The 25,285-nt window shown below is 44.6% G+C and overlaps 1 protein-coding gene across 1 annotated transcript in view; it reads left to right on the top strand.

The window, feature by feature from the left end:
• Window positions 1–25,285, top strand: part of ABAT (4-aminobutyrate aminotransferase) — a 61,342-nt gene that overhangs the window by 6,000 nt on the left and 30,057 nt on the right. Inside the window, exon 2 of the mRNA XM_061474121.1 lies at window positions 22,396–22,518. Coding sequence (XP_061330105.1) covers window positions 22,449–22,518 — 70 coding nt within the window. The 5' untranslated portion in view covers window positions 22,396–22,448. The remainder of the gene's footprint in view (window positions 1–22,395; window positions 22,519–25,285) is intronic.

Below are 25,285 nucleotides of genomic sequence, written 5' to 3'. Positions count from 1 at the left end.
GTGATGATGTTTTCATAATGTCCTATTTTCGATGTTTGGCTCAATTTGACAGTATCTAGCTTCCATCTATAAGCCTTGTACCAGACAAAGCACAAGGCAGAAAGCTCTTCATTGAATTCTGTGCCCTAGTGGATGATTCATGCTAACTTTCTTGTTACTGTAATCTTGGTATTAAATCATTCCTTCCTCTTGCTCCTTGCTACCAGCAAATGAACAACCCTGCAGATTTTTTTTCACAAGAAAAGAGGTATGATCTCGTGCTCTTCCAGCACTTTTCTTTTCTGAATGAAGTAGTGCAAGAATGTGGGTTTGCAGAAGCTACTGAGGAAAACAGAGGAAGAGAGGGGAAAGCAGTTTGCAGAGAAAGGAAAGAATATTCCTCATTTGTATTTGTATTGCATCAGGCTCAGTCTCGATTAAGCACTTTGAACATCACTACAGCATGCCAATTTTGGCTTCCTCTTTTAGCGAAGGATAGTGTATGCTGAGGTTCTTGGCAGGATCCCTGGATATTAAATACAACTGAAATCAACTTGTATGCTTTAAATATTGGTCTGGCAATAATGCAAAAACATGAATAAGTAATATAAATAATGTAAACATTAAGTATTTTAAATAAGCTTAATAAGCTTGGTGTAACTTATTAGTGGTCATATTTTTTGTTTGTATTATGTTTCTTCCAAATCTGTCTGTCAGACTTTCTTCATGTTAGATGCCAAATAATGGGTACCAGCCATCTTGTTCTTCTCTGTCACTTCCCTTTCCACATCTGACATGAATGACACATATTTTGCCAGGTGCTTGCTTGATACCAGTGTTGTGATGTATGCCAAAAAAAAAAAAAATCAGGACATTAGGATTGGGACAGAGGAAGCAAGTTTGTATTGAAACATTTTTAACAGCTTACTATATAAATCTGAGGATATAAATGATTGCCTTGGTGGGAATTGGAGAAGATGACAGGTTAAAAAGCTGTTTAGAAACCAGACCAGACTGTTCTGGCATGACAGAACAGATTTCAGGTGTAAGACACTTGCTGGCAGTGGCCTACAGTGTGATCCTGGCACACCTTGCTGCAGCCAGGCTGGAGGCTTCTGAGTCCTCTCCCACTCCATTATTTCTGGCAGAGCATGCTTCTGAGTGCACTGACAGCGGTGGACTCTGGGCCAGGCATCAGGGGTGGGTTTTCTCTCTGTGGACCATACTGCCATACATCTTAGTGTTCTCTCATCCCAGCTCCAGCATAAAGCAAACCTTGTTTTTTGCTCCACAGCTATTGCTGCAATGCAGCTTCCTGGAGAGGGAAATAGGATTACACAATCAGAGAGTACTGGTGAAGGTAGGAAAGCAGAGGATGAGCTTGACTCAGATGATCTCCATGTCCTTGTTTGCAGTCCAATTTTACTGGCTAATGGAGATCGGGGGTGAAATTCCTCAGTTTGTTCTGTGGTTTGTGCAGTGGGCATTGAAAGGGGCTGGTGTAAGTGCTGCAATGCTTTTGCTTTGGCTGCACTAAAAAGCAGCTGAGGAAAAATATAAAAAGGGCTAGCTTGTGTTTTGAAGAGAGGGAGTAGAGGCAAATAGAGATAATGACAAGGGGCTGGATTCATCACTAATCTTTTTTTTTCCTTAGCCAAGAAGGTGATTGGAAAGTATCACTTCTGATGCAACCTGTAAGATTCCTGGTGTTAATTTATACATAAAAATTGGATCATTACAATGATCATGAATGAGTTCAGAGTTTTTTCTTTTGCTTTTCAGGAGATTTTAGTGTAGTAGGACTTTGTTCCATTAGAATGGTAGGACTGATGAACATGGGTTCAACAGGGAGTCAAGCATGGAGGCCACTCTGGTTTGACCTCTTATTCCTCACGCTGCTGAGTTGTTTCCTTTCATTGGTGCACCTCGTTTTCTCTGAGCTGAACTTGTGCTGTGAAGGGACACTGGGTGCTGTGAAGGGTTTAGTGATGTCTCTTCTCCAAACTGGGAGTCTTTCTGGTGTGGATGGGAGTCTGAGCCATGCAGGTGACAGGAGAGCTAGGTGAAAGTGGAGTTCTTCAGAAAAGAGGCTAAAAAGATGCTACTGCCCTTGCAAAGCCAAGGTTGGTTGGGTAATGCTATAATTAATTTCTGAACACAACACTTGCATAAAGTTGTGTGGGTTTTGCTTTTCTGCATATTTTCTTATGCAGGGAAAATCATGTTCCAGAGTGATGTGATTAAAGACAGGAAATAGTTCCTGGGTTCAGTCTCATTGTTCAGAATGGAAAAGAGAGGAGAAAGGGACTGTTTGTTACATCTGGTCAAAATCCATATGCAGCCTTGCATAACTGATGTGTGCTCTGGCTGGTAAGCCAGGTTTGCAGTCGCATTCCTCTCATCTGTTGTGAAACTTCAGCCTCTAGTTTGTCTTTCAGTACTGTCACTAGTTAACAGCAAAAAGGGAAACGGGCAGCTTGAGATAATACTGACACAGTGCTTCTAAAGGCTGACAAAGCGTAAATTCTATGCAGAAATAGCTGATTACTGATAAGTCCTGCACTGCATCCATTTGATGAACCTGACTGTATGAAGGCGAAGAAACAGTTGTTTTTTTTCTGAGTTGTTATGGCAGTGCTCTCTTGGGAGCCTCTTGAGAGGGAGAGGTTAAGTACCACTTAAGAAGGATGGAGAGCAGCTTTCTGAAGGGAAGTGCTCCACTGTCCCATAGTGCTAGTGCTGCTTACATTGATGAGGTATCTTTAGAAAGATAAACATTTCCCTGAACAGATTTTTGTTCAATAAATTTGCTTTATTTATTTTATTTATTTTATTTTATTTATTTAGTTTCTTTTTTTTTTTGTTTAACCTAACTTCTAGCTCCTTATTCCATACTGACTGTATTCATCCTGGGATAACTTAGGGTTGCTGCTTAAAATTACCTTGGTAATAGACTTATATTGGTCTCTTTTTGAGATCAGTCATTCCCAGTGTTTATTAGAGCCTTTGTGGCAATAGTGTAGTTACAGAGGCAGGCTTGTCTCACAGTGAATAAAGGGGGGTTAGCTGCTGCCCCATGCCACTGGACAGATGCCTTTCTCTGCCCTTGTTGCAGTATTTTTGTGATATGTGATAGAAGGCAGTCTCCTACCTGTCCCGCCACACTATGGCTGGTGGTGTTGCCAGCTGACTTGTTACTGAACAATTCATAATTGCGGCCTGTATTTGCAAGATATTTCCTTGCAGCACCCGTGGATGTTCCTCATGGGATATTGTGGAGATGCAGAACATCCAGTGGCTCTCTTGGTTGCTGGAAATGAGTAGAGCCAGCACAGAGCTGCCCACACAGTTGCTGCGGGAGGTGAGGTGTGTGCCACCCAAATCCTTAAAAATTATTTGTTTTCCTTTCCTGCTTTTAGCTTATCTGTAATTCTGGTCCAATGGGCCTTCTCCATCATCAAATGGAAATAGTGGGTATCTTCCGTGATTCCAGACACAACTGACATAATATACTGGTTTGTGTCCCCTCTCCCAATTTGTACAGCCTCTCTGAGCATCGTGAGGGTTCATTCAACAATTTCTTGATTCCAGGCCCCTCTTTGACCCCATAAGCTGGATCAACTTGTGATGATTTGCACAGTACTAGCAACCTTCCCCAAACTGTCCAGTGCTTTTTAACTACCTAGATGTGATGTACAGAATCTTCTCGTTCATGTGATTCATAGCTTGTATGTACCAGACTGAAAATGCAGCACTCAGTCTATTATGTGGGTGTCAGTGTTATTGTGAGAGAAGTGGGTGCAGAGTAGATGTACCTCAACGAGACTTTACTCATGAGTTTAGCCATTAGCTTACTTAGTAAGGTCTAATTTACCTCCTCTGGTTTGTGTCCAGGTATTTAGTGCCTGTGTGGAATGTTTTCATGCAGGAGCTGCGTGAGTTTTCTCAGATAGGCAATATAGAAGGAGTAAATAAGCACAATTTATGCAGTGGCCTTGTGTTTTTTTTTCCCTGGTGATAACCTTCAGTGAGCCTTCCAGTTACCAGTTTTTCTACCTTGCTTTTAATTCAGCAGAGTGCTTTGGCTCATTCACAGCTGTGGTTTTGTGAATGGGCCTAGTGAAGTAAAAGGGACCACTTGAGAAATATGTGTCTTGCTGAATCAGATTGGCACTAGTTTCTTTGTTCATCTGGAGCCCAAAAATAATTTTCAAAACATACTAGGGAATTTAACCACAGAGTCTGTTAATTAACACTGCATACATATCCATGTTCCCTGAACTGTTCTGAAAACTGCTCCAACTGCTATTCTTTTTAGCCTGTTACCTGATTAAACAGGCAATAATAGGACTTTTGAGTAGTAGATATTCATAGTAATTGAGGTTAATTCCTGTATTCCTTTCCATCTCTTCCTTACAAATGTGAAGTTGTCACATTTAATGGGAATTAAAGTAGTTGGCATCTGAAAACCAGAGGGGGGGTGATCCCACTCTCCCTCTGTCAGGGTAACTAACACCAGTTACTGGTATGTGAGTAATGCAGGTACAGTTCAGGTGTGTTCCTGAATATCAGTGATATTGATTGCTGTGAATTCCAGTCTGTTCATGAAACTTTTTACTTCTTTCAAAAGGCTAGGCAATCCCAGTCTTTTATTTTCTGTTTTGCTCTTTGTGATAATCCTCGTTGGCCAAATAAGAGTCTTATGCTTCTGCCTGCAAGTTACTTGCTCAGATTTGATAATTAACTTGAGGGTCAGCATTTATGTAGCCTTACTTTATGTTTTCTTCCAACTGCATTAAAAGATTTTTTTTTTTAATGTATTTTGAAGTGAACCTACTAATTACTGTTACTGTTCACAGTACCTAAAAGTTGATTTGAGACACCAGTGAGTGCTTTATTCCTTCTCCGAACATGGCAAGCCCTTAAGAGGGGTGTTGCTTTTACTCTTCATGCAAGTTTGGGGTCCTGAGACCATGCTTTTTTGTCTTGTAGCAACTTTGATTTTTGAAGCAGGACTAGGACTTGGTGCTGGCATGCCTTGCTGTCTGCTTTGTGATACTGTCCTGGTTTAATCCTTGCCGGTAAGCCAGAACCACGCAGCCGCTCACTCACTCCCCGCCCTCTTTCTCCCCTTGCTTCCGGAGGGATGGGGAGGAGAATGGAAAGAATGTAACTCCCATGGGTTGAGATAAGAACAGTCCAGTAACTAAGGTATAACACAAAACCACTACTGCTACCACCAATGATTATAATGATAAGGGAAATAACAAGGGGAGAGAATACAACTGCTCACCACCCACCGACTGATACCCAGCCTGACCTGAGCAGCGATCTGGGCCTTCTGGGTAACTCCCCCCAGTTTCTGTACTGGGCATGACGTGCTGTGGTATGGAATACCTCTTTGGCCAGTTTGGATCAGGTGTCCTGTCTCTGCTTCCTCTCAGCTTCCCATGCCTCTCCTCACTGGCAGAGCACAAGACTGAAAAAGGCCTTGGTTGGAGTAAGCATTACTGAGCAACAACTGAAAGCATTGGTGTTACCAGCGCTGTTCCCAGGCTGAAAGTCAAAAACACAGCACTGCACCGCGCCAGCTACTAAGAAGGAGAAAAATGACAGCTACAGCTGCACCCAGGACATGTGTTTGTTCTCTCTTGCAGGTGTATGTGGCATTTAGTATTCTGACATCTTGTCTCTACCATAGAGCTGCTGTCTCTGAATACTGATTTTTTTCTCAAGAACTGTAGCTCTGTGTTATTTGAAATGCTTGGTTTGTCCTAACAAATTGTTAGGAAAGCAGATGCTTTCTAGAGTGGAAGGCAGGGATTAAGAATGGCTATAGAGTTGCTTCTGGAGGAATTTGCCATCATTTGCGGTGAAATCCAACAGCTGATAACACTGTTAAACCTAAACTAGACATTGTTACCTATGTTCTCTTGATTAAGTCAAATAAAAGTCATTGCTTTCTTGTTACAGTCCACAGTTTTTGTGAACTGCACATTTTCAATATATCTTAAATGTTTTGCAGTTGCAGTTATAGTTGGAGAGACTGCAGAGTGTGTTTAGTCTACCTGAATGACTCTCTGCCCCTTGTCATTCCTGTATTAGCACAGTGATGATCACAATATCCATCCCAACTGAATAAATACTGCTGCTGTTGTTGCACTGAGAGAAGGTGGAAGAAGGAACTGTGGTGCTTTGGTAGCAGCACAAACTGGAGTCACTCAAATGCCAGGGACCTTAGCTGCTTCCTATCAGCACTGCATCTTTTGTCTTTGTTGCTTGCTTCTGATATCTGTTCTTCCCTCTGTTGGCTTAGACCCTTCCTTACGCCTCACTGTGCTTGTGCTAAAAAAAGGCAGCCCAAGTCTTGGGTTTGCTCAGGTTGCCCAAGGACCAGGCTGCTCCCTTGTCTTCCTCCTTGCAGCATATTGGGTGCAGGTACTTCAGTTGCAGCCCCTCCGGCAGGCTTCAAACCCTGTGCATAGGAAAGCATCCTGCCAAAACATTGCATCCCACAGCTGGAGCTTACAGAAGATAGATGTAAGGCAGGTCCTACAGCTAGGACGCAGCTGTGCAAGTTGGGGGGGCATGGAGCATCTCCTCCTCTGCTCAAATGGTTTTAATGCCCTGATTACCGAAGTGGGTAAGTCACCCCTTCGCCTGTAATAATTACAGATTTCCTCTCTGATTTTTCACTCATCGGTTGCCACAGCAACCGTGCAGTGGCTGGGCTGGAATGCTGTCACAGGGATTTAAATCTGAAGCGGCTCAGCCTTTTGCTGCGCTCTGGCGCATCTTCCCTCCTGCCCCCGGCACCATAGCAACCTGGTGATGGCATCCTGGGCCTGAAGGGATGTGCTCTTTGCATGCCTGTGCCTCTGTGTTCCCGTCTGGAGCAGTGTGCAGTGGGAGGTGGCACTGGGATGTGTGCTGGCTGTTGTGCTGCCTCTGCCTGTGCATGACCTGAAGGAGCTGAGACAAGCCAAGGTTATTTTATGGCAGTTGTGAGCCCAGATGTCACCCTTGGGATATTTGCAAACCAGAGTAAAATGAAGAGTTTTAGGGATAAAACCTGTTCTTCAGCTTCCTCAGTTCTTGAAAACTGAGGGGCTGTTCCTTACATGAATACAGCCTGGCTCTGCAGCTCAGTTTTCAGAGCCCTGCTGAGAAGGTATTCAGGTGAACTCAGACTCTCAGGGGCTCAAGCTGGTGGGCTACCCCCACATGCCAGAGGTACTGGAGTGGCATCGAGTGGAGCCAGATGATCTCAGTTTGAGGCAAGTTGGGTATTGCTCCCCACTGGGTTTGGATATAGCTTGCAGGAGCTGGTTTCATTAACCTTCATTAACTGGGGCATTCCCCCAGCGAAGCTGCAGGGTCACAGCTTGGTGTTTCCTCTGGGTGATGCCTGTCCTTGCTGCTAGCAGTCGCGGGCGGCTGCTGGAAGGAGCTGATAGCAATGGCATTTCTCATGGACACAGCCAGCAGCAGCCTACCCTGAGGTGAAGGAGAGAGCCGCGTTTTCCACCTGCGAGCTGGCTGGGGAGTTTGCATCCAAGTCCCGTAAGTGCCTTTACCTTGTGCCTGTGTACGGTAGGGGTTAGCACAGACCCTGGCTGAGCTTTCTGTGCCACGGGGAATGTGTGTCTCTGTGTTTGTGCAGCCAGGTGTGATGCTGACACATCCCTGTCATGGATACACGCTGTTAGCTGTTCCCTGGGATTTTTGCTGGACCCCTTGTAAAAAGAGTCTCCTGCATGTGTTTGCCTGGTATATCCTCAGCTGAAGTGGGGGTCACCTTGAGAAGCCAGAGCGCTCACTCCCGTTTAAGATGTTTCCCTTGCTTTGGTGCAGGCTGCCTCCAAGTGAGCTCTTTTATGCCTTCAGGAAGCAGAAGAATAATTTGTGCTTTTACAGTGCATTTTATTTGATACTGTTTATCTAATTTCATGACCTCTGAGGAGGCAGGGGTAGGATGCTGAGGAATAAAATCTGACAAGGAATATAACTGAATTTCCTTCAATGAAGCTCGACTTGAGGGTATTTTGCAATACTTCCATTTTTCCAGAACTACAGAAAGCTTGTGGAGTAACTTTGAAAAGCAGGGCTGTGTCTTAATGTAAGCTATTTAACTCTCTGAGAGCTGGACTGTTTTGGTGTGGGAAATGTGTGGAAATTAACAGGCATGGTTTGGATATGTTGTTGCCATTTGCATTTAAAATAATAGATTCAAAATATGCAGGCTTGAAGAGAGGTTCTTATGTGTAGCTCACTAGTTACGTTTCCTGAAATACCAAAGTGCAGTTCTTTTCAGTGGGAACTCTTAAGGAATGGCCAAAAACAAACAAAAAAATATATATATTTTCAGCTAACATTAGGTTGGTTGTGCTTGGTTTTTACTAACGTTTATGTACAGGTATGCCACTTACATAGTTTGGATCTGGAACTTGCCCAGTTTCTAACAGATGACTTTTCTTACCCCATTGTTTCTTTTGCTATGAGAATGTATTTCTCTCAGGGAAGGTGTAGGCACATCTCATCCCAGCTTAGCTGTTGCAATGAGTTCTTGAAACAAAATTGCGCTGCTGAAAATTTTAGTGAGTCACCTGAATCCTAGTGTGCCATAATCATGACATTCCCACCTGTTCTTATTCATTGGATCATGGACCAGAAGTCTTTGCTTGGTCCAGTATTTTTGGAGAGAGGAAAAACGGAGACAAGGACAGGATTTTTTGTTGCTTTGTGGTGTTTTGTTTGTTTTTTTTTAAGAAAACAAACCCAGATGCATTCATATCCAGCCACCAAACCCTGCTTAGGGGACATCTGAGGATGAGAACCTGGACGCATGAGTGTAATGACACTTATGCCTGTAAATGAGTTGTAAAACTTGGTGGAAGGACTAAAGGTTTCTGTTTAGGTTTGCTGTGGGCTCAGCTCTGACCTGATGGTTGGTCTTGCCTAGGCAGTTGTTGCCATGCCAGGATGGATACTGTGCTGTACTTCCAAGCTACAGACAGGAGGGGTTTGTTTTGCGTGTTACATCTTGCTCTGGGCTTTTGCAGCAGTGTTCAGATCAGCCTGACTTGAATGCTAGCTGAATGTGAGTGAGAGAAGGTAGCTGTGAAAAATGGCAGTTTATTAGGGAAGACTTAATACAGTCGTGTGCAATATTTACTGTTTTCTCGAGGCTTGAGTGACAAAATCAGTCTCCCCATTTCTGCCCTCTGAACAGTAGTGGGAGTGTTTGAGCCTGTCAGTATCAATAAATAAATAAGCAACCATGAATAACAGACACTTGAGCTTCACTTGTAACTATGACAACTGTGTCCTTGACAACTTAAGTACAATCACGGAGGTTCCAATTACATCCTGTTCTACACAAAGCCGTTAAGGTCATTAGAGGCATAAACAGCAGAAGCAACTATCAGCTTGTGAAGTGTTTACTGGTAAAACCCGGTTTTGGTGGTAGATACATGCATCCATTTGCAGATTGCTGTCGCTTGTTTTGGTGTCAGTGTTGCTTGGTAGAAAGTGCCTTGGTGAGCTCCCAGGACAAGCTCACCATTCTTTGGTGAGAGTCACTCTTTGTGCTGACTTTTTTGGTTGCTGCCTGTGAAATTGCCCTAGATAAGTGTTGAGCTTCACTCAGGGGTCTCTGATGTGTCAGTTTACCCACAGACCCAGCAGACCTCGTCCTCAGCTTGTCTCTGTAGTGATCCTGGTGTGCGGCCTTGATGTTGTGGAGTGGTTGTTAACCACCTTTGCTTTTTTGGTATGAGACTGTGGTTTTGGTTAACTAAGCTGGGTGAGGAGCAGCTTGTTTCTCTTTCCTGTGCCACCTCACGAGGGTGGTGCTAGATACTGTTCTTTCTGAAATCAGGGGTTCAGCTCTGGGTTTATATAGGTGCTGGATGGAAAATCTAATGTCAGCCTTACATGAACGCTAGATGTAAATTTTCTTGCAACTAACTCTTAACAGGACTGTCTCATTTCCATGGTCCTTAGTCTAGCTGTTACTAGAAATTCTTGGTACTACTCTAGCAAATTTCTCTTGCAAATGCTGTTGTAAGCTAATTAAAATATTTTTCAGAGCTGTACCCTTGAGAAAAAAGCCCCGTTGAAGTAAAAGGACCTGTTGCATCTCGTTGTGTGCACTCAGGCTTTCATAACCGTATAGTTTATATTGAACTCTTAACTCTGCCTCTGGGACCAAGTGAAATGCCGTTCAATACATCAATATGCTGGCAGGCTTCTTTATTTACTTTGTTGTTTACTACATTTAAGTGGCTAAAGCAGTAAGTCAGGATTTCTGATGTCACCGTGCCCTCTGTCAATAAAACTGGTGAAGTCATTCAGTTTTCTCCTCTATTGATCTGTTGCCTGTGGACATTCTCTGTCTCCCCAGAGGAGGGTGGAGCAGTACTCGGTGATGCCCATGCATTTTCGAACAGAGGCTGCTCTATACATTGAATTTTTTTACACAGATACTGCGATGACATTAGGTTGCCCTCTTCTTCCTCAGATGCAGACTAAGAAAGCATGAGCTTATGTTTAATGGATGACAGACTCAGTTGTCTTCCACTGCACCCATACTTACATTTCTTTGTGAAATTCCAGACTCTGAAATCATCTTGAGCTGATTTTAGAAGTAAAATGCTTGAGCTGCATCACCTAAGTCATGAAAGATGCTTGTTCATGAACCAGGAGACTTTCCCCCCTTTAACAAACAGATTTTTATTATTCTTTTAAGACAGGACCCTTCAGCTCTCTGCTTTGTGAGCCCCAGATACAGAACGTTATCTGCCACAAGCTGATGAAGATAATAAAAAAAAAAAGAAACAAGGGATTTTGGGGGGTTTATGGGGTGCAGAACGTAGGAGCAGTTAAGGTACTTCCTTTTGGAAGCCTTTATATCTTTCTTCTCTTTCAGAACTGCTTATCTCTCATTTACCATGCAACACTCACTGCCTATGTAATGGGGTCTGTGACTCTCTCTTCTTGGTGCCCATGTCCTGGCTGCATTATCCAAACTCTTTCCAGAAGTTTGCCTCTGATATATACCAGTCTGATTCTTTTCCAGAAAAGCTGTTTGAAGGGCCCTGAAGTACAGGTATGGGAGCATTGTGGGGGTTAGAAAAGGAGAAATGAGTTTATGGAAGATAAACAACAGGAAAAACCTGAACCACTAGCACTTTATCATGCTGTGGGTCTTTGTAAGAGTAGTTGGACTCACTGTCCTGTGAAGCCAAGGAAATTAACTATTAATTCCAAAGAAAATCAGCTTTGCAGTGTTTTCTCACTTCCAACATGGCTACTTGAGTACTGCTAAGCTTTTCAACATTGTTCTTTTGTTTAAGTCACAGGAGTCTTAAGTTGGTGTCTCCATTTGCAGTTTCTTTCACTGTTAAAAAACAGATGCAGAAAATGCAGCATCAAATCATGCTGAGCGTCTGCAGCCATCTGTGGGATGGATGGCAAAGCTTGAGGACCTGGGGCTGCTGCCCCTGCGCCCCCCAGCACACCCTGCACAGCTCCTAAAGAGATTGAGCTGCTTTCACATCAACATGGATCCAAGCAAGCGGGACTAAAGGTAGTTTAAGATGTTTTGAATTTCACAGTAATTAAATGTAGCATGATGATACCCTCACTGCTTTGTACCATAGAAAAGTCAAGCGAAGGAAAACAGGAAAAAAGGAATGAATTTGCCTTTACCTCCCTTCTCCCTGAATACATATTGTAAAGACTTGTGGAGTGTGCAGTTCCTGCTGCTGTTCCTAAACCACTTAATTGTTCCCGGTTAAATGGGTTTTTAGCAGCCAAGGGACAGATTAATGTGCCCCCATGAATTTAAAACAGGCTTCTGTGTCTTTGGCATGAGTTGCAAGAAAGAGATGCAAATCTTCAGTGCTGACTTGTTTTGCTGGTCTGTGTTTCACCTCTTATCCTGCTTTCTTTCAGAGGCATGTTTTTGCAAGCTGCAGTCTGAAACACAGCCATCATGCTGCATTAGCTTTTCTGCGAGCAAGCCAGAATGTTATATGAACTCCTAGTTTGGCTATTTTCACTCTTGTATCTTGATCAAGGTTAGGGGTCCCTCTCTAAATATGTTTTATTTCTCCAGGAGGTCTCCCTAAGAAACATAATCTTGTTAGCTCAAAACCAACCCATCTTTCTCTGTCTGCAGTAGCCAATGCTAGTGCTGCTGAATGGCTGCTGTCGCTCCTAGTAACAAATTCTGCCTATCAGAAATAATCACTCAGTACAGAATTTTAAGAGCTGCTGTTAAAAAAAAATAATCACTCCAGTTTCGCAGTGTGCATTTAAAAACTCCTCAAATCCTTGTGCTTTGTGTGCTCAGCAAACTGGGCTGAGCTTCCTCTTGGAAAATCAGTTTTCTTACTGAAAGAACATGTCTGCGACTTAAACTTTATTTGCCAATGCATGTGTTTATGTAATGCAAAATTCCATACACAAATCTATGCAAATGTATCTGCAAAATTAGTGTCGTGAACATTCAGAAAAGCTGTTTTTGACAGTGGCCTTCACCAACTTAGACTGTTGCCATTAGAGGAAAAGTATTTAGAGAAGACCTTTATGAATCTCTTTTTCTGGAAGAACCTCACTTGTCTAAGTTAGCTAGCATTTCATCACAGATCTCATCTAAATGCTGTTCATCACATCCCTTTTCCAGTCTGGAACTGAGGGATGCATTTTGCCTGGATTTTAAAGCAGCAGCAGAGACAATGCAGCGTGGCTTTGCTCCTGGTTTGATGTGTGCCAGAGAACTGATTTCTGCTGGCTTGCAATCTGTGCCACTGCTGCTTCCAGTGCTAGAACAAGCTGGGCTGGTGGGAATAGATCAAGAGGTAGATTATGGAGGCACAATTCAATTGGTTATTATGATAACCAAGTAGCACATGCTTAGAGACATAGCAGTTGCATCAGCTGATCTCCTGTGAGAGCTCGTGTACATAATGGGGATTGAAAAGAAGCTTGATTTTAGTATAAATCATGTGATATTGCATGATTTATTCGGACTCTGGTAAGAGTTTTTATGTAACAACTGTCAAGGAAAATTAGGGCTAAGCTACTTTATTTTTAAACCTCTTGTAATAATTTTTTCTATGAGTTTTTCAGAAAGCCAATACCATTTCCAAAATATTTTTTTAGCCTTTTATGAATATAGTATTTTAACAATAAAAGAATTTAAGATAAGCAGTGAATATAAATCTAAAATAATGTTTTGGGTGAAGAGAGGTAGGAGTGGCTGTCGTGGTTTAAACCCAGTCAGGTAACTTGTTCACTCACTCCCAGTGAGTGGTGCCGAGCTGACAACAATCGAGGTCTGTGTCCGTCTCCCCCCCCCCCCCCCGCACCGGGGCTCTCCCCTTCCCCGCTCCCGGAGGAACGGGGAGGAGGATCGAGAGAGTGCAACTCCTACGGGTTGAGACAAGAACAGTCCAGCAACAAATCACCACCGCTACTATCAGCTAAAACAATGATAAGGGAAAATAACAAGGGAAGAGAATACGATACCACCGGCCAAGAAAGCGAGTTCCACCCGGAAGCTCCTGTCCTTCCGGGTAACTCCCAGTTACCCCCCCACCCCGGGCATGACGTGCTGTGGTATGGAATACCTCCCCGGCTAGCCCGGGTCAGGCGCCCCGTCTCTGCTTCCTCACAGCTTCCCCTCCTCCCTGGCAGAGCATGAGCCTCACAAAGTCCTTGGTCAGGGTAAACATCACTTAGCAACAACCGAAAACATCGGCTTCACCAACACTGTTCTCAAGCTAGAAGTCAAAACACAGCACTGCACCAGTTAACACAAAGGAAAAACATGACTGCTACTGCTGAACCCAGGACATTATCCACCCCTTGTTCCATACCATTCATGTCGTGCTCAGATCCCACATTTTCAATACACCATCGCTCTCCCACATATATACATCCATATACATACAGACCAAGAGGAAAAAATCGTTTTCTTAGTGCATGGACCAATCCCTATAATGCTGCCGAGTCCATTCGGTCCATGATGTTCCAAGTTCATTCTCTGTTGGGATGATGGCTGGAGGGAAGTCAGGGCCAGTCGCTGGTGACCTGGAGACATCTAGTTGATGGGCTATAAAAGCATTACACAGCAGGCAACAGCATACAATTGAGTTCACTGGCTGTTTTCCACTAAAATCAAATCCCCTTGAGGTATACATCGGACTTCCCCATCTTCCCGCATTACCCACCAAGTATATCCAGGTCCCTGAGCAAAAGCAGTCCCACGAGTGGGTTTGCCTTTACCTGAAGCAGGAATAACCCAGACTGTCTTCCCCAGCAAATTCTTCATATGCACCACGGGAACTTTGTCCCCCTCTACAATATGTAAAAGTTCTGACTGGGCTGGGCCGGCCCTGTTGGCAGATCCTCTGGTGTTGACCAACCAGGTGGCCTTTGGTAAATGTGTATCCCAATGCTTGAAAGTTCCCCCACCCATCGCTCTCAGTGTAGTTTTTAACAGCCCATTGTACCGTTCAATTTTCCCAGAGGCTGGTGCATGGTATGGGATGTGATATACCCACTCAATGCCATGCTCTTTGGCCCAAATATCTATAAGGTTATTCCGGAAATGAGTCCCATTGTCTGATTCAATTCTCTCTGGGGTGCCGTGTCGCCACAAAATCTGTTTCTCAAGGCCCAGGATAGTGTTCCGGGCAGTGGCATGGGGCACAGCGTATGTTTCCAGCCACCCGGTGGTTGCTTCCACCATGGTAAGCACATGGCGCTTGCCTTGGCGGGTTGGTGGCAGTGTGATATAGTCAATCTGCCAGGCCTCCCCATATTTATACTTCAACCATCGTCCTCCATACCAAAGAGGCTTTAACCGCTTGGCTTGTTTAATTGCAGCACATGTTTCACACTCATGAATAACCTGGGCAATAGTGTCCATTGTTAAGTCCACCCCTCGGTCACAGGCCCATCTATATGTTGCATCTCTGCCCTGATGGCCTGAAGTGTCATGGGCCCACCGGGCCAAAAATAATTCACCTTTATGTTGCCAATCTAAGTCCATCTGAGCCACTTCAATCTTAGCCGCTTTATCCACTTGTTGGTTGTTCTGGTGTTCCTCAGTGGCCCGACTCTTGGGTACATGGGCATCTACATGACGTACCTTCACCACCAGGTACTGCACCCTGGCAGCAACATCTTTCCACAGTGCAGCAGCCCAGATGGGTTTACCTCTGCGTTGCCAGTTGCTCTGCTTCCATTGCTTCAACCACCCCCACAGGGCATTTGCCACCATCCATGAGTCAGTATAGAGATAAAGTACTGGCCACTTTTCTCGTTCAGCAATGTCCAGGGCCAGCTGGAGGGCTTTCACCTCGGCAAACTGACTCGATTCACCCTCTCCTTCAGCAGTTTCTGCAACTTGTCGTCCAGGACTCCATACAGCTGCCTTCCATCTCCGATGCTTTCCCACAATGCGGCAAGAGCCATCAGTAAACAAGGCATACTGCTTTTCACTTTCTGACAGTTTATTATATGGTGGGGCCTCTTCAGCACGCACCACCTCCTCCTCTGGTGACATTCCGAAATCTTTGCCCTCTGGCCAGTCCATGATGACTTCCAGAATGCCTGGACGACTGGGATTTCCTATTCGAGTTTGTTGTGTAATTAGTGCAGCCCATTTACTCCATGTAGCATCAGTTGCATGATGTGTAGAGGAGACCCTGCCTTTGAACATCCAGCCCAGCACGGGCAACCGGGGTGCCAGGAGGAGCTGTGCTTCAGTGCCAATCACTTCCGAAGCAGCTCGAACCCCTTCATAGGCTGCCAGTATCTCTTTCTCAGTTGGGGTATAGCTGGCCTCAGATCCTTTATATCCCCGACTCCAAAAGCCGAGGGGTCGACCTCGAGTCTCCCCTGGAGCTTTCTGCCAGAGGCTCCAGGTAGGACCGTTCTCCCCAGCTGCAGTGTACAGTACATTTTTTACATCTGGTCTGGTCCGGACTGGTCCAAGGGCTACTGCGTGAACTATCTCGTGTTTAATTTGCTCAAAGGCTTGTTGCTGCTCAGGGCCCCATTTAAAATCATTCTTCTTCCGGGTCACATGATAGAGAGGGCTTACAATCGAACTGTAATTTGGGATGTGCATTCTCCAGAACCCCACTGCACCCAAGAAAGCTTACGTTTCTTTCTTATTAGTTGGTGGAGACATTGCTGTTATCTTGTTGATCACATCTGTGGGGATCTGTCTACGTCCATCTTGCCATTTTATTCCCAAAAATTGAATCTCCTGTGCAGGTCCCTTGACCTTACTCCGTTTTATGGCAAAACCAGCTTTCAGCAGGATTTGGATTATTTTCCTCCCTTTCTCAAAGACTTCTTCCGCTGTATCGCCCCACACGATAATGTCATCAATGTATTGCAGGTGTTCTGGAGCTTGCCCCTGTTCCAGTGCAGTCTGGATCAGTCCATGGCAAATGGTAGGGCTGTGTTTTCACCCCTGGGGCAGTCGGTTCCAAGTGAACTGGACACCCCTCCAAGTAAAAGCAAACTGTGGCCTGCACTCTGCTGCCAAAGGAATGGAGAAAAATGCATTGGCAATATCAATCGTGGCATACCACTTGGCTGCCTTTGACTCTAGTTCATACTGGAGTTCTAGCATGTCCGGTACGGCAGCACTCAATGGTGGTGTGACTTCATTCAGGCCACGATAGTCTACTATTAGTCTCCATTCTCCATTAGACTTTCGTACTGGCCATATGGGGCTATTGAAGGGTGAGCGGGTCCTGCTGATCACCCCATGACTCTCCAGTCTACGGATCAACTGATGGATGGGAATCAGAGAGTCTTGGTTGGTGCGATATTGCCGCCGGTGCACTGTTGTGGTCGCAATTGGCACTTGTTGTTCTTCAACTTTCAGCAACCCCACAGCAGAGGGATCTTCTGAGAGACCAGGCAAGGTGGACAGCTGCTCAATTTCCTCAGTCTCCAAAGCAGCAATACCAAAAGCCCACCGGTACCCTTTTGGGTCTTTGAAGTACCCTCTCTTGAGGTAGTCTATGCCGAGGATGCATGGAGCCTCTGGACCAGTCACAATAGGGTGCTTTTGCCATTCCCTCCCAGTCAGGCTGATTTCAGCCTCCAGCACAGTCAACTCTTGGGATCCTCCTGTTACTCCAGAAATATGGATGGGTTCCACCCCTTGACAGCTTGATGGCATCAGGGTACACTGTGCACCGGTATCTACTAGAGCCTTATACTTCTGTGGGACTGATGTGCCAGGCCATCTGATCCACACAGTCCAGTAAATCCGATTGTCCCCTACCTCCACCTGGCTGGAGGCAGGGCCCCTCTAATGGTCATCACAGCATTGGACACTTAAGTCGTGTTGAAAGGGATTATTCTTCATTATCACAGGAGCTGGAGTAAAATCAACTCTTCCACTCCATCTGGGAAACTGCTCACCAGAGACTGAAGCCGTAGCTCTCCTGGGAGGATCAGTCTTGGCCCTTGCTCCCCTCTTCAGTTCACTCACCCGTTCCTCCAAAGCTGAAGTAGGTTTTCCATCCCACTTTGTCATGTCTTCTCCGTGATCCAGCAGGTAAAACCATAGGGTACCCCGTGGCGTATACCTTCTGTATCTCCTCTCTTGAACAATAGGACGCCTTTTGTTAATAGCTGAGACGTGTGTTGGTACACGTGAGGAGCTGGATAAATCAGATACATCGTCCCTCAATTTTTCGAGGTCCTGGGACAGTTTTTTCACAGCTGAGATGATGGAAGGGGTGAGATTGTCTTCGAACTCTCGGAGTTTATGAACCATTTCATCCACTGTTAGTGGTACTATGTCATTCCAGGTCACTGTTGCCAATGAATGGGCATATGATGACGGTGCATTCCGTGTAAGTTTTCGCCACATGGGTCGTGTACATTCAACTTCATCTGGATCTATAGGTGTATCCCCGTTATTCGGCTTGATGTGATAGATCATCTCTACAATGGCTGATTCCCTCAGAGACTGGATGCCTTTGTCTATAGTAGTCCACTTGGCCGAACGACTCGTAACATCGTCCTTGTACGGAAACCTTTCTTTCACAGCTGCCAAGAGCCTCCTCCAAAGGCTGAGGGACTTTTTCTCTCTTGCAATTGCTTTGTCAATTCCCCCTTCTCTAGCAAGTGATACCAGCTGCTTGGCTTCTGTACCTTCTAGTTCGTGACCATCGGCCCCATTGTCCCAGCATCGGAGTAACCAGGTGATGATGTGCTCCCCTGGTTGACGGGTAAAATCTTTTCGCATATTCCGCAGCTCGGTTGAGGTCCGAGGTCGAGAAGTTACCTCTTCTTCTTCTTCGTCATGTGATGATGACTCCTGATCAGATTCTGGACCGGGTGGTGAATTCATTTGTTCTTCATCTCGCTTCACCCTTTTTGCCTCCTTTTTGCTTGTTCTCTTGCGTACAGGGGCAACTGATATTGGTACGAATTGGTCCTCTGGTTTGGCTGCAGTGATTATCACTGTCGTTTGAGTAGCGACTGTACTTGTTGCTGGGGGTGGTGTAGCTACCGTGCTTGGAGCTGGGGTAACCGCGCTGTCTGTTGCAGTTGAAGTTTGAGCAGCTGCTGTACTTGCCGCTGGGGTAGCTGCGCAGTTCATTGCAGCCAAAGTTTGAGTAGCGACTGTCACTTTGCCCTCAAATCCGCCGACATTCTTTTCCTTTTGAAGGTGCTGGATAGTGTTGAACAAGGCCCTGTAAGCATAGGCCAAGCCCCAGCACGTTGCCGTGATTTGTCCATCTCTGGTATGGCCAGAATGACCACACACCTCATTTAAGTGTTTTACTAATTCTTCTGGATTTTGCAGTTGTTCGGTAGTGAAATTCCAAGGTACTGGAGGGGCCCACTGACCTAGATACTTGCCCATACTATCCCACACACCCTGCCACTCATGGCTGTCCAGCCTCAGGGAAAATCTCTCGGTCCTCCTACATTGTCGTTTGACCCCAGACAAGACCCAAACCTGAATCTGCTTAACTCTTGAAATCAGTAGTGGGCAAAACACACTCTGTATGCGTGTTAGCATGGTGATTCCCATCATCATCAGCAAACAAGTCTCAACAGCATTAAAAGGCCATTCAAAAAATTCAAAACTCTCAAATGTAAATGGTCTGGGGGGACGACTAGGAGGGTAAAAGGATGTCTCCTTCACAGGTTGAGCACCTGAGGAGGAGAAAAAAGATGTGTAATTGCTAAGCACCTCCATCATATACCTCCCAAAGTATAAAGGTGGTGACCACACTGGGAACATAAGCCAGATCAGTTTCATGATCAATGATTCTATTGTATTACAAGTCATTACCATAAAGTACAATGGGATAAAAACCTTAGCCCAAGCCCCACACTTGAAAAACACTAATACAGCAAATACCGGATGGACGTAAGATATGGTATACTGAAACTGTGAGATCAAGAGGAAAAACCTTGAGAGCCAATAAATCAGCATTGTGACGAGTGACTATCAATCCAATCAGATCTGTTCTTATCTCAACCCCTCGTGCCCCACGTTGGGCGCCAAAAAGAACTGTCGTGGTTTAAACCCAGTCAGGTAACTTGTTCACTCACTCCCAGTGAGTGGTGCCGAGCTGACAACAATCGAGGTCCGTGTCCGTCTCCCCCCCCCCACACCGGGGCTCTCCCCTTCCCCGCTCCCGGAGGAACGGGGAGGAGGACCGAGAGAGTGCAACTCCTACGGGTTGAGACAAGAACAGTCCAGCAACAAATCACCACCGCTACTATCAGCTAAAACAATGATAAGGGAAAATAACAAGGGAAGAGAATACGATACCACCGGCCAAGAAAGCGAGTTCCACCCGGAAACCCCTGTCCTTCCGGGTAACTCCCAGTTACCCCCCCACCCCGGGCATGACGTGCTATGGTATGGAATACCTCCCCGGCTAGCCCGGGTCAGGCGCCCCGTCTCTGCTTCCTCACAGCTTCCCCTCCTCCCTGGCAGAGCATGAGCCTCACAAAGTCCTTGGTCAGGGTAAACATCACTTAGCAACAACCGAAAACATCGGCTTCACCAACACTGTTCTCAAGCTAGAAGTCAAAACACAGCACTGCACCAGTTAACACAAAGGAAAAACATGACTGCTACTGCTGAACCCAGGACAGTGGCTCACCTAGAGAAGGAAGAGTAGGAACTGCTGAAGGGAGACCTAGACTCTGGTGGGTACAACCATGTGGTGTGACTGGAAGGTATGTGTGACTTGTATGAGAAGAGGCATCACTGCGGGGAAGGTGGATTAGTCAGTTGGTACCAAACCACCCATGGGAGATAACTGAGGGGTTTAGAACAATGAAGCAAATCTTGGTGGGGTGTTTAGCCTTCTGATTGCACAAGTACAGACCAGATAAATAACCCTGAGCAGAGGACATCAGTCAAGGTGGTTAATCATTGTGAGAGGTGCTGCTGGGCTGATTCACCCTTTAACAGTGTTTTTCCACAGCAGGAGTCTCACTGACTTAGACCTGCACTTGTTCTTTGCTAGAGAATAGTCATGAGAAGAAATTTATGGTATTGGGGCATGCAAAAGTTAGCACAATGAAGAAAAGAGCCAAGAGTGAAAAAATGCTGAATGAATGAATGAATCTTGTCTTATAAATGAAGCTACTCTTTCTTGAAAAAAAAAAAAAATAACTAGTTCCCTGTGCACTTCTGACCCAAAACCTAACACAGCTCATCCAGCTTTTCCAGCATGCTCTCAAACATTGTGCAAGTGTTTGCTCACCATGGCAGATTTCAAAATACCTTGGATTTTAAATTGAGCTCAGAGCAAACCAAGTGAAACCAAATGCTGTGTCAACTGTCTGGGAAGCCACAGGGGAATTTCTTTGTACCTGAGTATTAACAGGTCCATACATTCATAGATCTCCATAGGCAAGGAGGTTTTTGTTTTCCCAGTTTTGAAAAAGCTCAAGTGTGAAGGAAAATAAATGGTATCTTGGTTAAAGACAATACAGTAATTAAGTTTCTGGTATATTACTGTTGGGTAAGAGGTGGTACTTACTGTGGTAGCAATAGATCAACTGCTTCCCTGCATTTAGTCATGATGATGCATATTTTATTGATGGCATTGATGTAAGCAGTAAGGTGTCATCTCTTTCTGCTGGAAGCTCAGTTCTGTTCTTGGAGCATATTTGTTAAATACAGTTCTTTCCAGGAGCCTTACAGGTAATAGCCACATTTCATTTGGCCTTGGCTGGTTGCTGCTGATGGCCTACACCTTCTGAGGGTAGAGGGACGGACATCCAGTGAGGTGAAAAATGCCAGCTCAGTCTTTGTACAGGCAAAGAAGATATCTAGTGCCCTACATACATGGGGTACCAAAGCTTCTAAGTGTAAAGTTTTAATTTAACCTGTATCCTTGGTAATAATTCAATGACCTGTTTTATCTATTTATGACTTCCAGCCAGGCTTTCTTCAGAGGTGATCCAGAGTGAAAAAGGAGTCATACTGCTATTCATGGTACCTGACTTTCCAAAGTCATTTATATTTAAGTAGCTGAGGCAGAATCACAAAACAGCTGAGGTTGGAAGGGACCTCTGGAGCTCATCTGGTCCAACCTTCTGCTTGGGCAGCATCACCTAAAGCAGGCTTCTCAGGACTATGTCCAGTTGGGTTTTGTGTATCTCCAAGCATGGTGACTCCATCCCCTATCTGGGTGACCTGTCTGGGGTTTTTCTATGTTTAGATGGAGCTTGCTGTGTTTTCGTTTGTGCCCTTTTCCTCTTATACAGTCACTGAACACCCCTGAGAGGTCTCTGGCTCCTTTTTTACTCCCTCCTGTCAGGTATTTATTACACACTGATGGGATGCAACCTGATCCTTCTTCAGGCTGAACAATCCCAGCTCTCACAGGCTCTTCACAGAGATGTGGTTAATTGGTAGAACCTGTTATTTCAGGGGATTTACTGTCTTTTATTTCCTAATGCTTGCCCTGCTGTTTGGTTGGTTCTAGTATTTTTGTGTGAGATTTTTCTCATAAACTTTGGTTGAATAGAAGTAACAGATTGGCTTGAGAGACTGACTGGAAACATTGTTTTTAAAAGTTCAATATAGTCAGCATAGGTAAAGGAGAAAAGAAGAGCAAGGGGAAACAGGTAATAATCTTTACCGCTGGTCCCTGCTAAAGCTGGGAGATACAGATTTAGCCTAGAAGTCATTTGCTTCAACAAGACCTAGCATCAGACTTGGGGCTCAGTGCTGAGACTGCTCTGAACATTTGCATTAATCCATCAAAGCATGCTGTCAGTTTCTTTGGATTGAAATTAGTGAAAGGGGAAATTGAAATGAATGGCACAGGAATAGGGGCTGCATCTGTAGGGACACAAATAAGTGTTCGTTTTTCTTTTTTTCAGAGCATCAGCCAGAAAAAAATCTCTCAAGACTTGGTCTTTTGAGTAAAGAAAATATGGCGTCAATGTTGCTGAGTCGACAGCTGACCTGTTGCCTGCAGCAAAACTCCAGATTGCTTGTATTTGGTAAGTGGCTTTTTTGAACTATATTAGTTTGTATTTAGTAAGTACTCATTCATGCTAGTAGACAAAATTCCAGTTTGAATGTTGCTGAGATTAGTCTGGTAGTGTTGAGTCTTTAAGAATATGATGTTCTGCATCTTGGATAGTGATGCAGCTGTAGGCCAAAAGTGGCCCATAGAGGTGCTATGGCTTTGTTGTGCTTTTTTTTCAATTGTTATTCTGCAAGCAAAACGCAGTTCATAACTTGCACTGTAAACATGTTAACTGAAACAAAGCCCTTCAGCCCTTGGAACTCTTCTCTTACTTTCTGATGCTCCATGGTGCAGAGATAAAACGATCATCCATCAGAATCAGCTGGTTCTTGTCTTTGTGCTGTGTAGTGTGACCCTGCCCATCTTCCCTTGTGAGAGGGTTTGTGTGACTAATGTGAAGAGGTGGCCCTCACTGAGGATGAGTACTTCTCCCTACAGCCAGCTCTAGTGTGAAATAAAAAGCTGCCACATGGCATCAAACTATTGTCTCATAAGTGTATGGCAGCAAGTTTTTGCTTGGCTTGGACTTCTAATTTAGCTTGTGTATGTGTACATTAAATCTGCGGTCTTTGTGAAATAGATATGAAAACTAAATTCTGTTGGCCTTTTTGGACAAAGCAGTGTAGAATCTGAGGTCTGGCTTCCATCCATTTCATGTGCTGTTGCACTGAATACAGTATGGCTGAATGGCTTTTTCTGTGACTGAGTAAATATTAATTCTTGTTCTCTCCTCCAGCCTTCGTCCAGTGCCATTGTGCTCCTTCTGCCACTGCCAGGCAAACAGAGAACCCTCCCATTTGCTCAAAAACTTAAACATGATTGATTTCCTTTTAAATAATACACTTTGGGGAGCAACTGACCTTTGGCTAAAGGACACAAAGCCTGGTCTGATAACTATTGGAAAAGTATTAGCTCAGTGTTTCAGTACAGAATGTGTTTCTATTTATGGGGGTGACGCCACTCATTGTGCTGTGCAAGAGTAGGGATAGTTTGGTCGATAGTGGTCTATGGAAAGTGCTTGCAGCAACCAGGCCTTGGTTAGTTGTCAGTCTTTTGAGCTAATTTGTTATCTCGGTATCATTACTGCTTCTGGTCCCTCCCCCTGTCTTTCACACTTCATGCTGCTTCCCAACCACAAGACAGATATATGCAAGATATGTGAAGTCACTGGAGGGCAGATGCACCAACTCACTCTTCCTTTCTCACCGTTGCAGTGGGGGGGTGTAGCTCTGCAGTGAGAAAGGAAAGCACCTCCAGGCTCTGTTAATGCATCCTTGCTTTCAGGAAACTTGTAAATGAAGAAGTCTGCTAAAATTTTGAAGTGAAGAATAGAGGGCCTTGGCTGCAATGTGTATCAGAGACCTGTGGCTTTTGGGACTGACTGCTCTGTGTTGTGTCCAGACATTAGAGAAGATGGACCAAGAGGAGAAGACTGCACCAGAAGGATCTGTATCCTGGCAGTTTTTTAGCCTGCAACATTCCTGGCTGACATAATAGGCAGGAGGCTCTGATTCTTGTAGCAAAAATTGGAGTTCAGGGCCATTCTTGTAGTGAGCCCCAGCTAAGGGTGCCGTGCTGCTGGTCTCTGCTGGCTTTTGAGGAAGTGCTGAGGCTGACATCCAGGAGCTCTCTGCTCCAGGGTGCTTTCCTCTGAGGTATTTTTGAGCACTCAAGTTCAGAGCTTTGCAGACTGAAAGAGAGACTTGTACATTACTCCCACAAAAAACCCTGCGGTGCCATTTGGTTTGCTGATTTATTTTCTACGGGTACTGAAATAACAGGGTTTGCAAAGTGGGATGGAGGTGGAGAGGAGGAGAGGATAGATTGCCTCTTGGTAGAAGTCTTTATGTCTGTGGGCTGTCATGTTTCAGTTGTGCGTGTGCATTAAGCGCAATAATCCAGTTCAGCTTGAATCTGATAAATTTATTTACAGAAATTTTTTCACCTTTGATTATTTCTGATTTTTAAAGCAAATGTGGGAGTTAGCATTGTGCTGGCCCTGAGACTGAAATAAACTGGTTACTGACAAAAAAAGGGGCAAGTGGAATGGAAGGATGTTGGCAAGTTTGCATTCAGTTGTAAAACAGGTGGAAACAAAGGTAACTAAGCTTTATATTAATCAAAATAGTGTTAGGAACCTTTTCTCTAGCTGTACATGAGGGATATGTTTAATTAAGATAGATTTCAAGCCTTCAGTCTTCTCCGGAACATGGGCAAGAGATAAGCATCTGTTTGGAGAATCCTTTTTACTTAGCCATTGCTTATAGCGTTCTCATTATTAACACAGTGCTGGTCTGTGGCAAGCTAACTAGAAAGGGAAAATGTAAATCAGTTAAGTTGATCAAAATGCAAAAGCTAGGCAAAAATATGAAAGTACTATGCAACTTAAATCTTCCCCAAAATTGTGAAGCCTATGAGTATGTGGAGTCCTTACTCCTTTATTAAAAATAAGCCTTAGTCACATACGGTTTTACTTTCCTTAGGTATTTGATCTATACTTGATAGTTTGGCCTCAAAGATAAAGATCACTGGAATTTGAAGGGTGGCAGAAAAATGCCTGTAGGCTGAGTAGCTGCCTGATCTTTTCTGACAAAGACTCCTGTGTAGTGCTGTCAGTACAGGAACAGCCAGGCAAGCATTGGAGACACGACAACGTGCCTCCGTGTTACACTTTACCTGAACTGAGTTCTACTGTTGCTGTCAGCTCACTGTGCTGCAAGGTGAACACAACAGTCTGA

Source organism: Pezoporus flaviventris, unplaced genomic scaffold (assembly GCF_033815535.1).
Source record: "Pezoporus flaviventris isolate CSIRO_AGI_PZ_B2104156 unplaced genomic scaffold, CSIRO_AGI_Pfla_v1 ptg000078l, whole genome shotgun sequence".
In the NCBI taxonomy this organism is placed as follows: Eukaryota; Metazoa; Chordata; class Aves; order Psittaciformes; family Psittacidae; genus Pezoporus; species Pezoporus flaviventris.
This window is presented reverse-complemented; position numbering and strand designations above follow the sequence as displayed.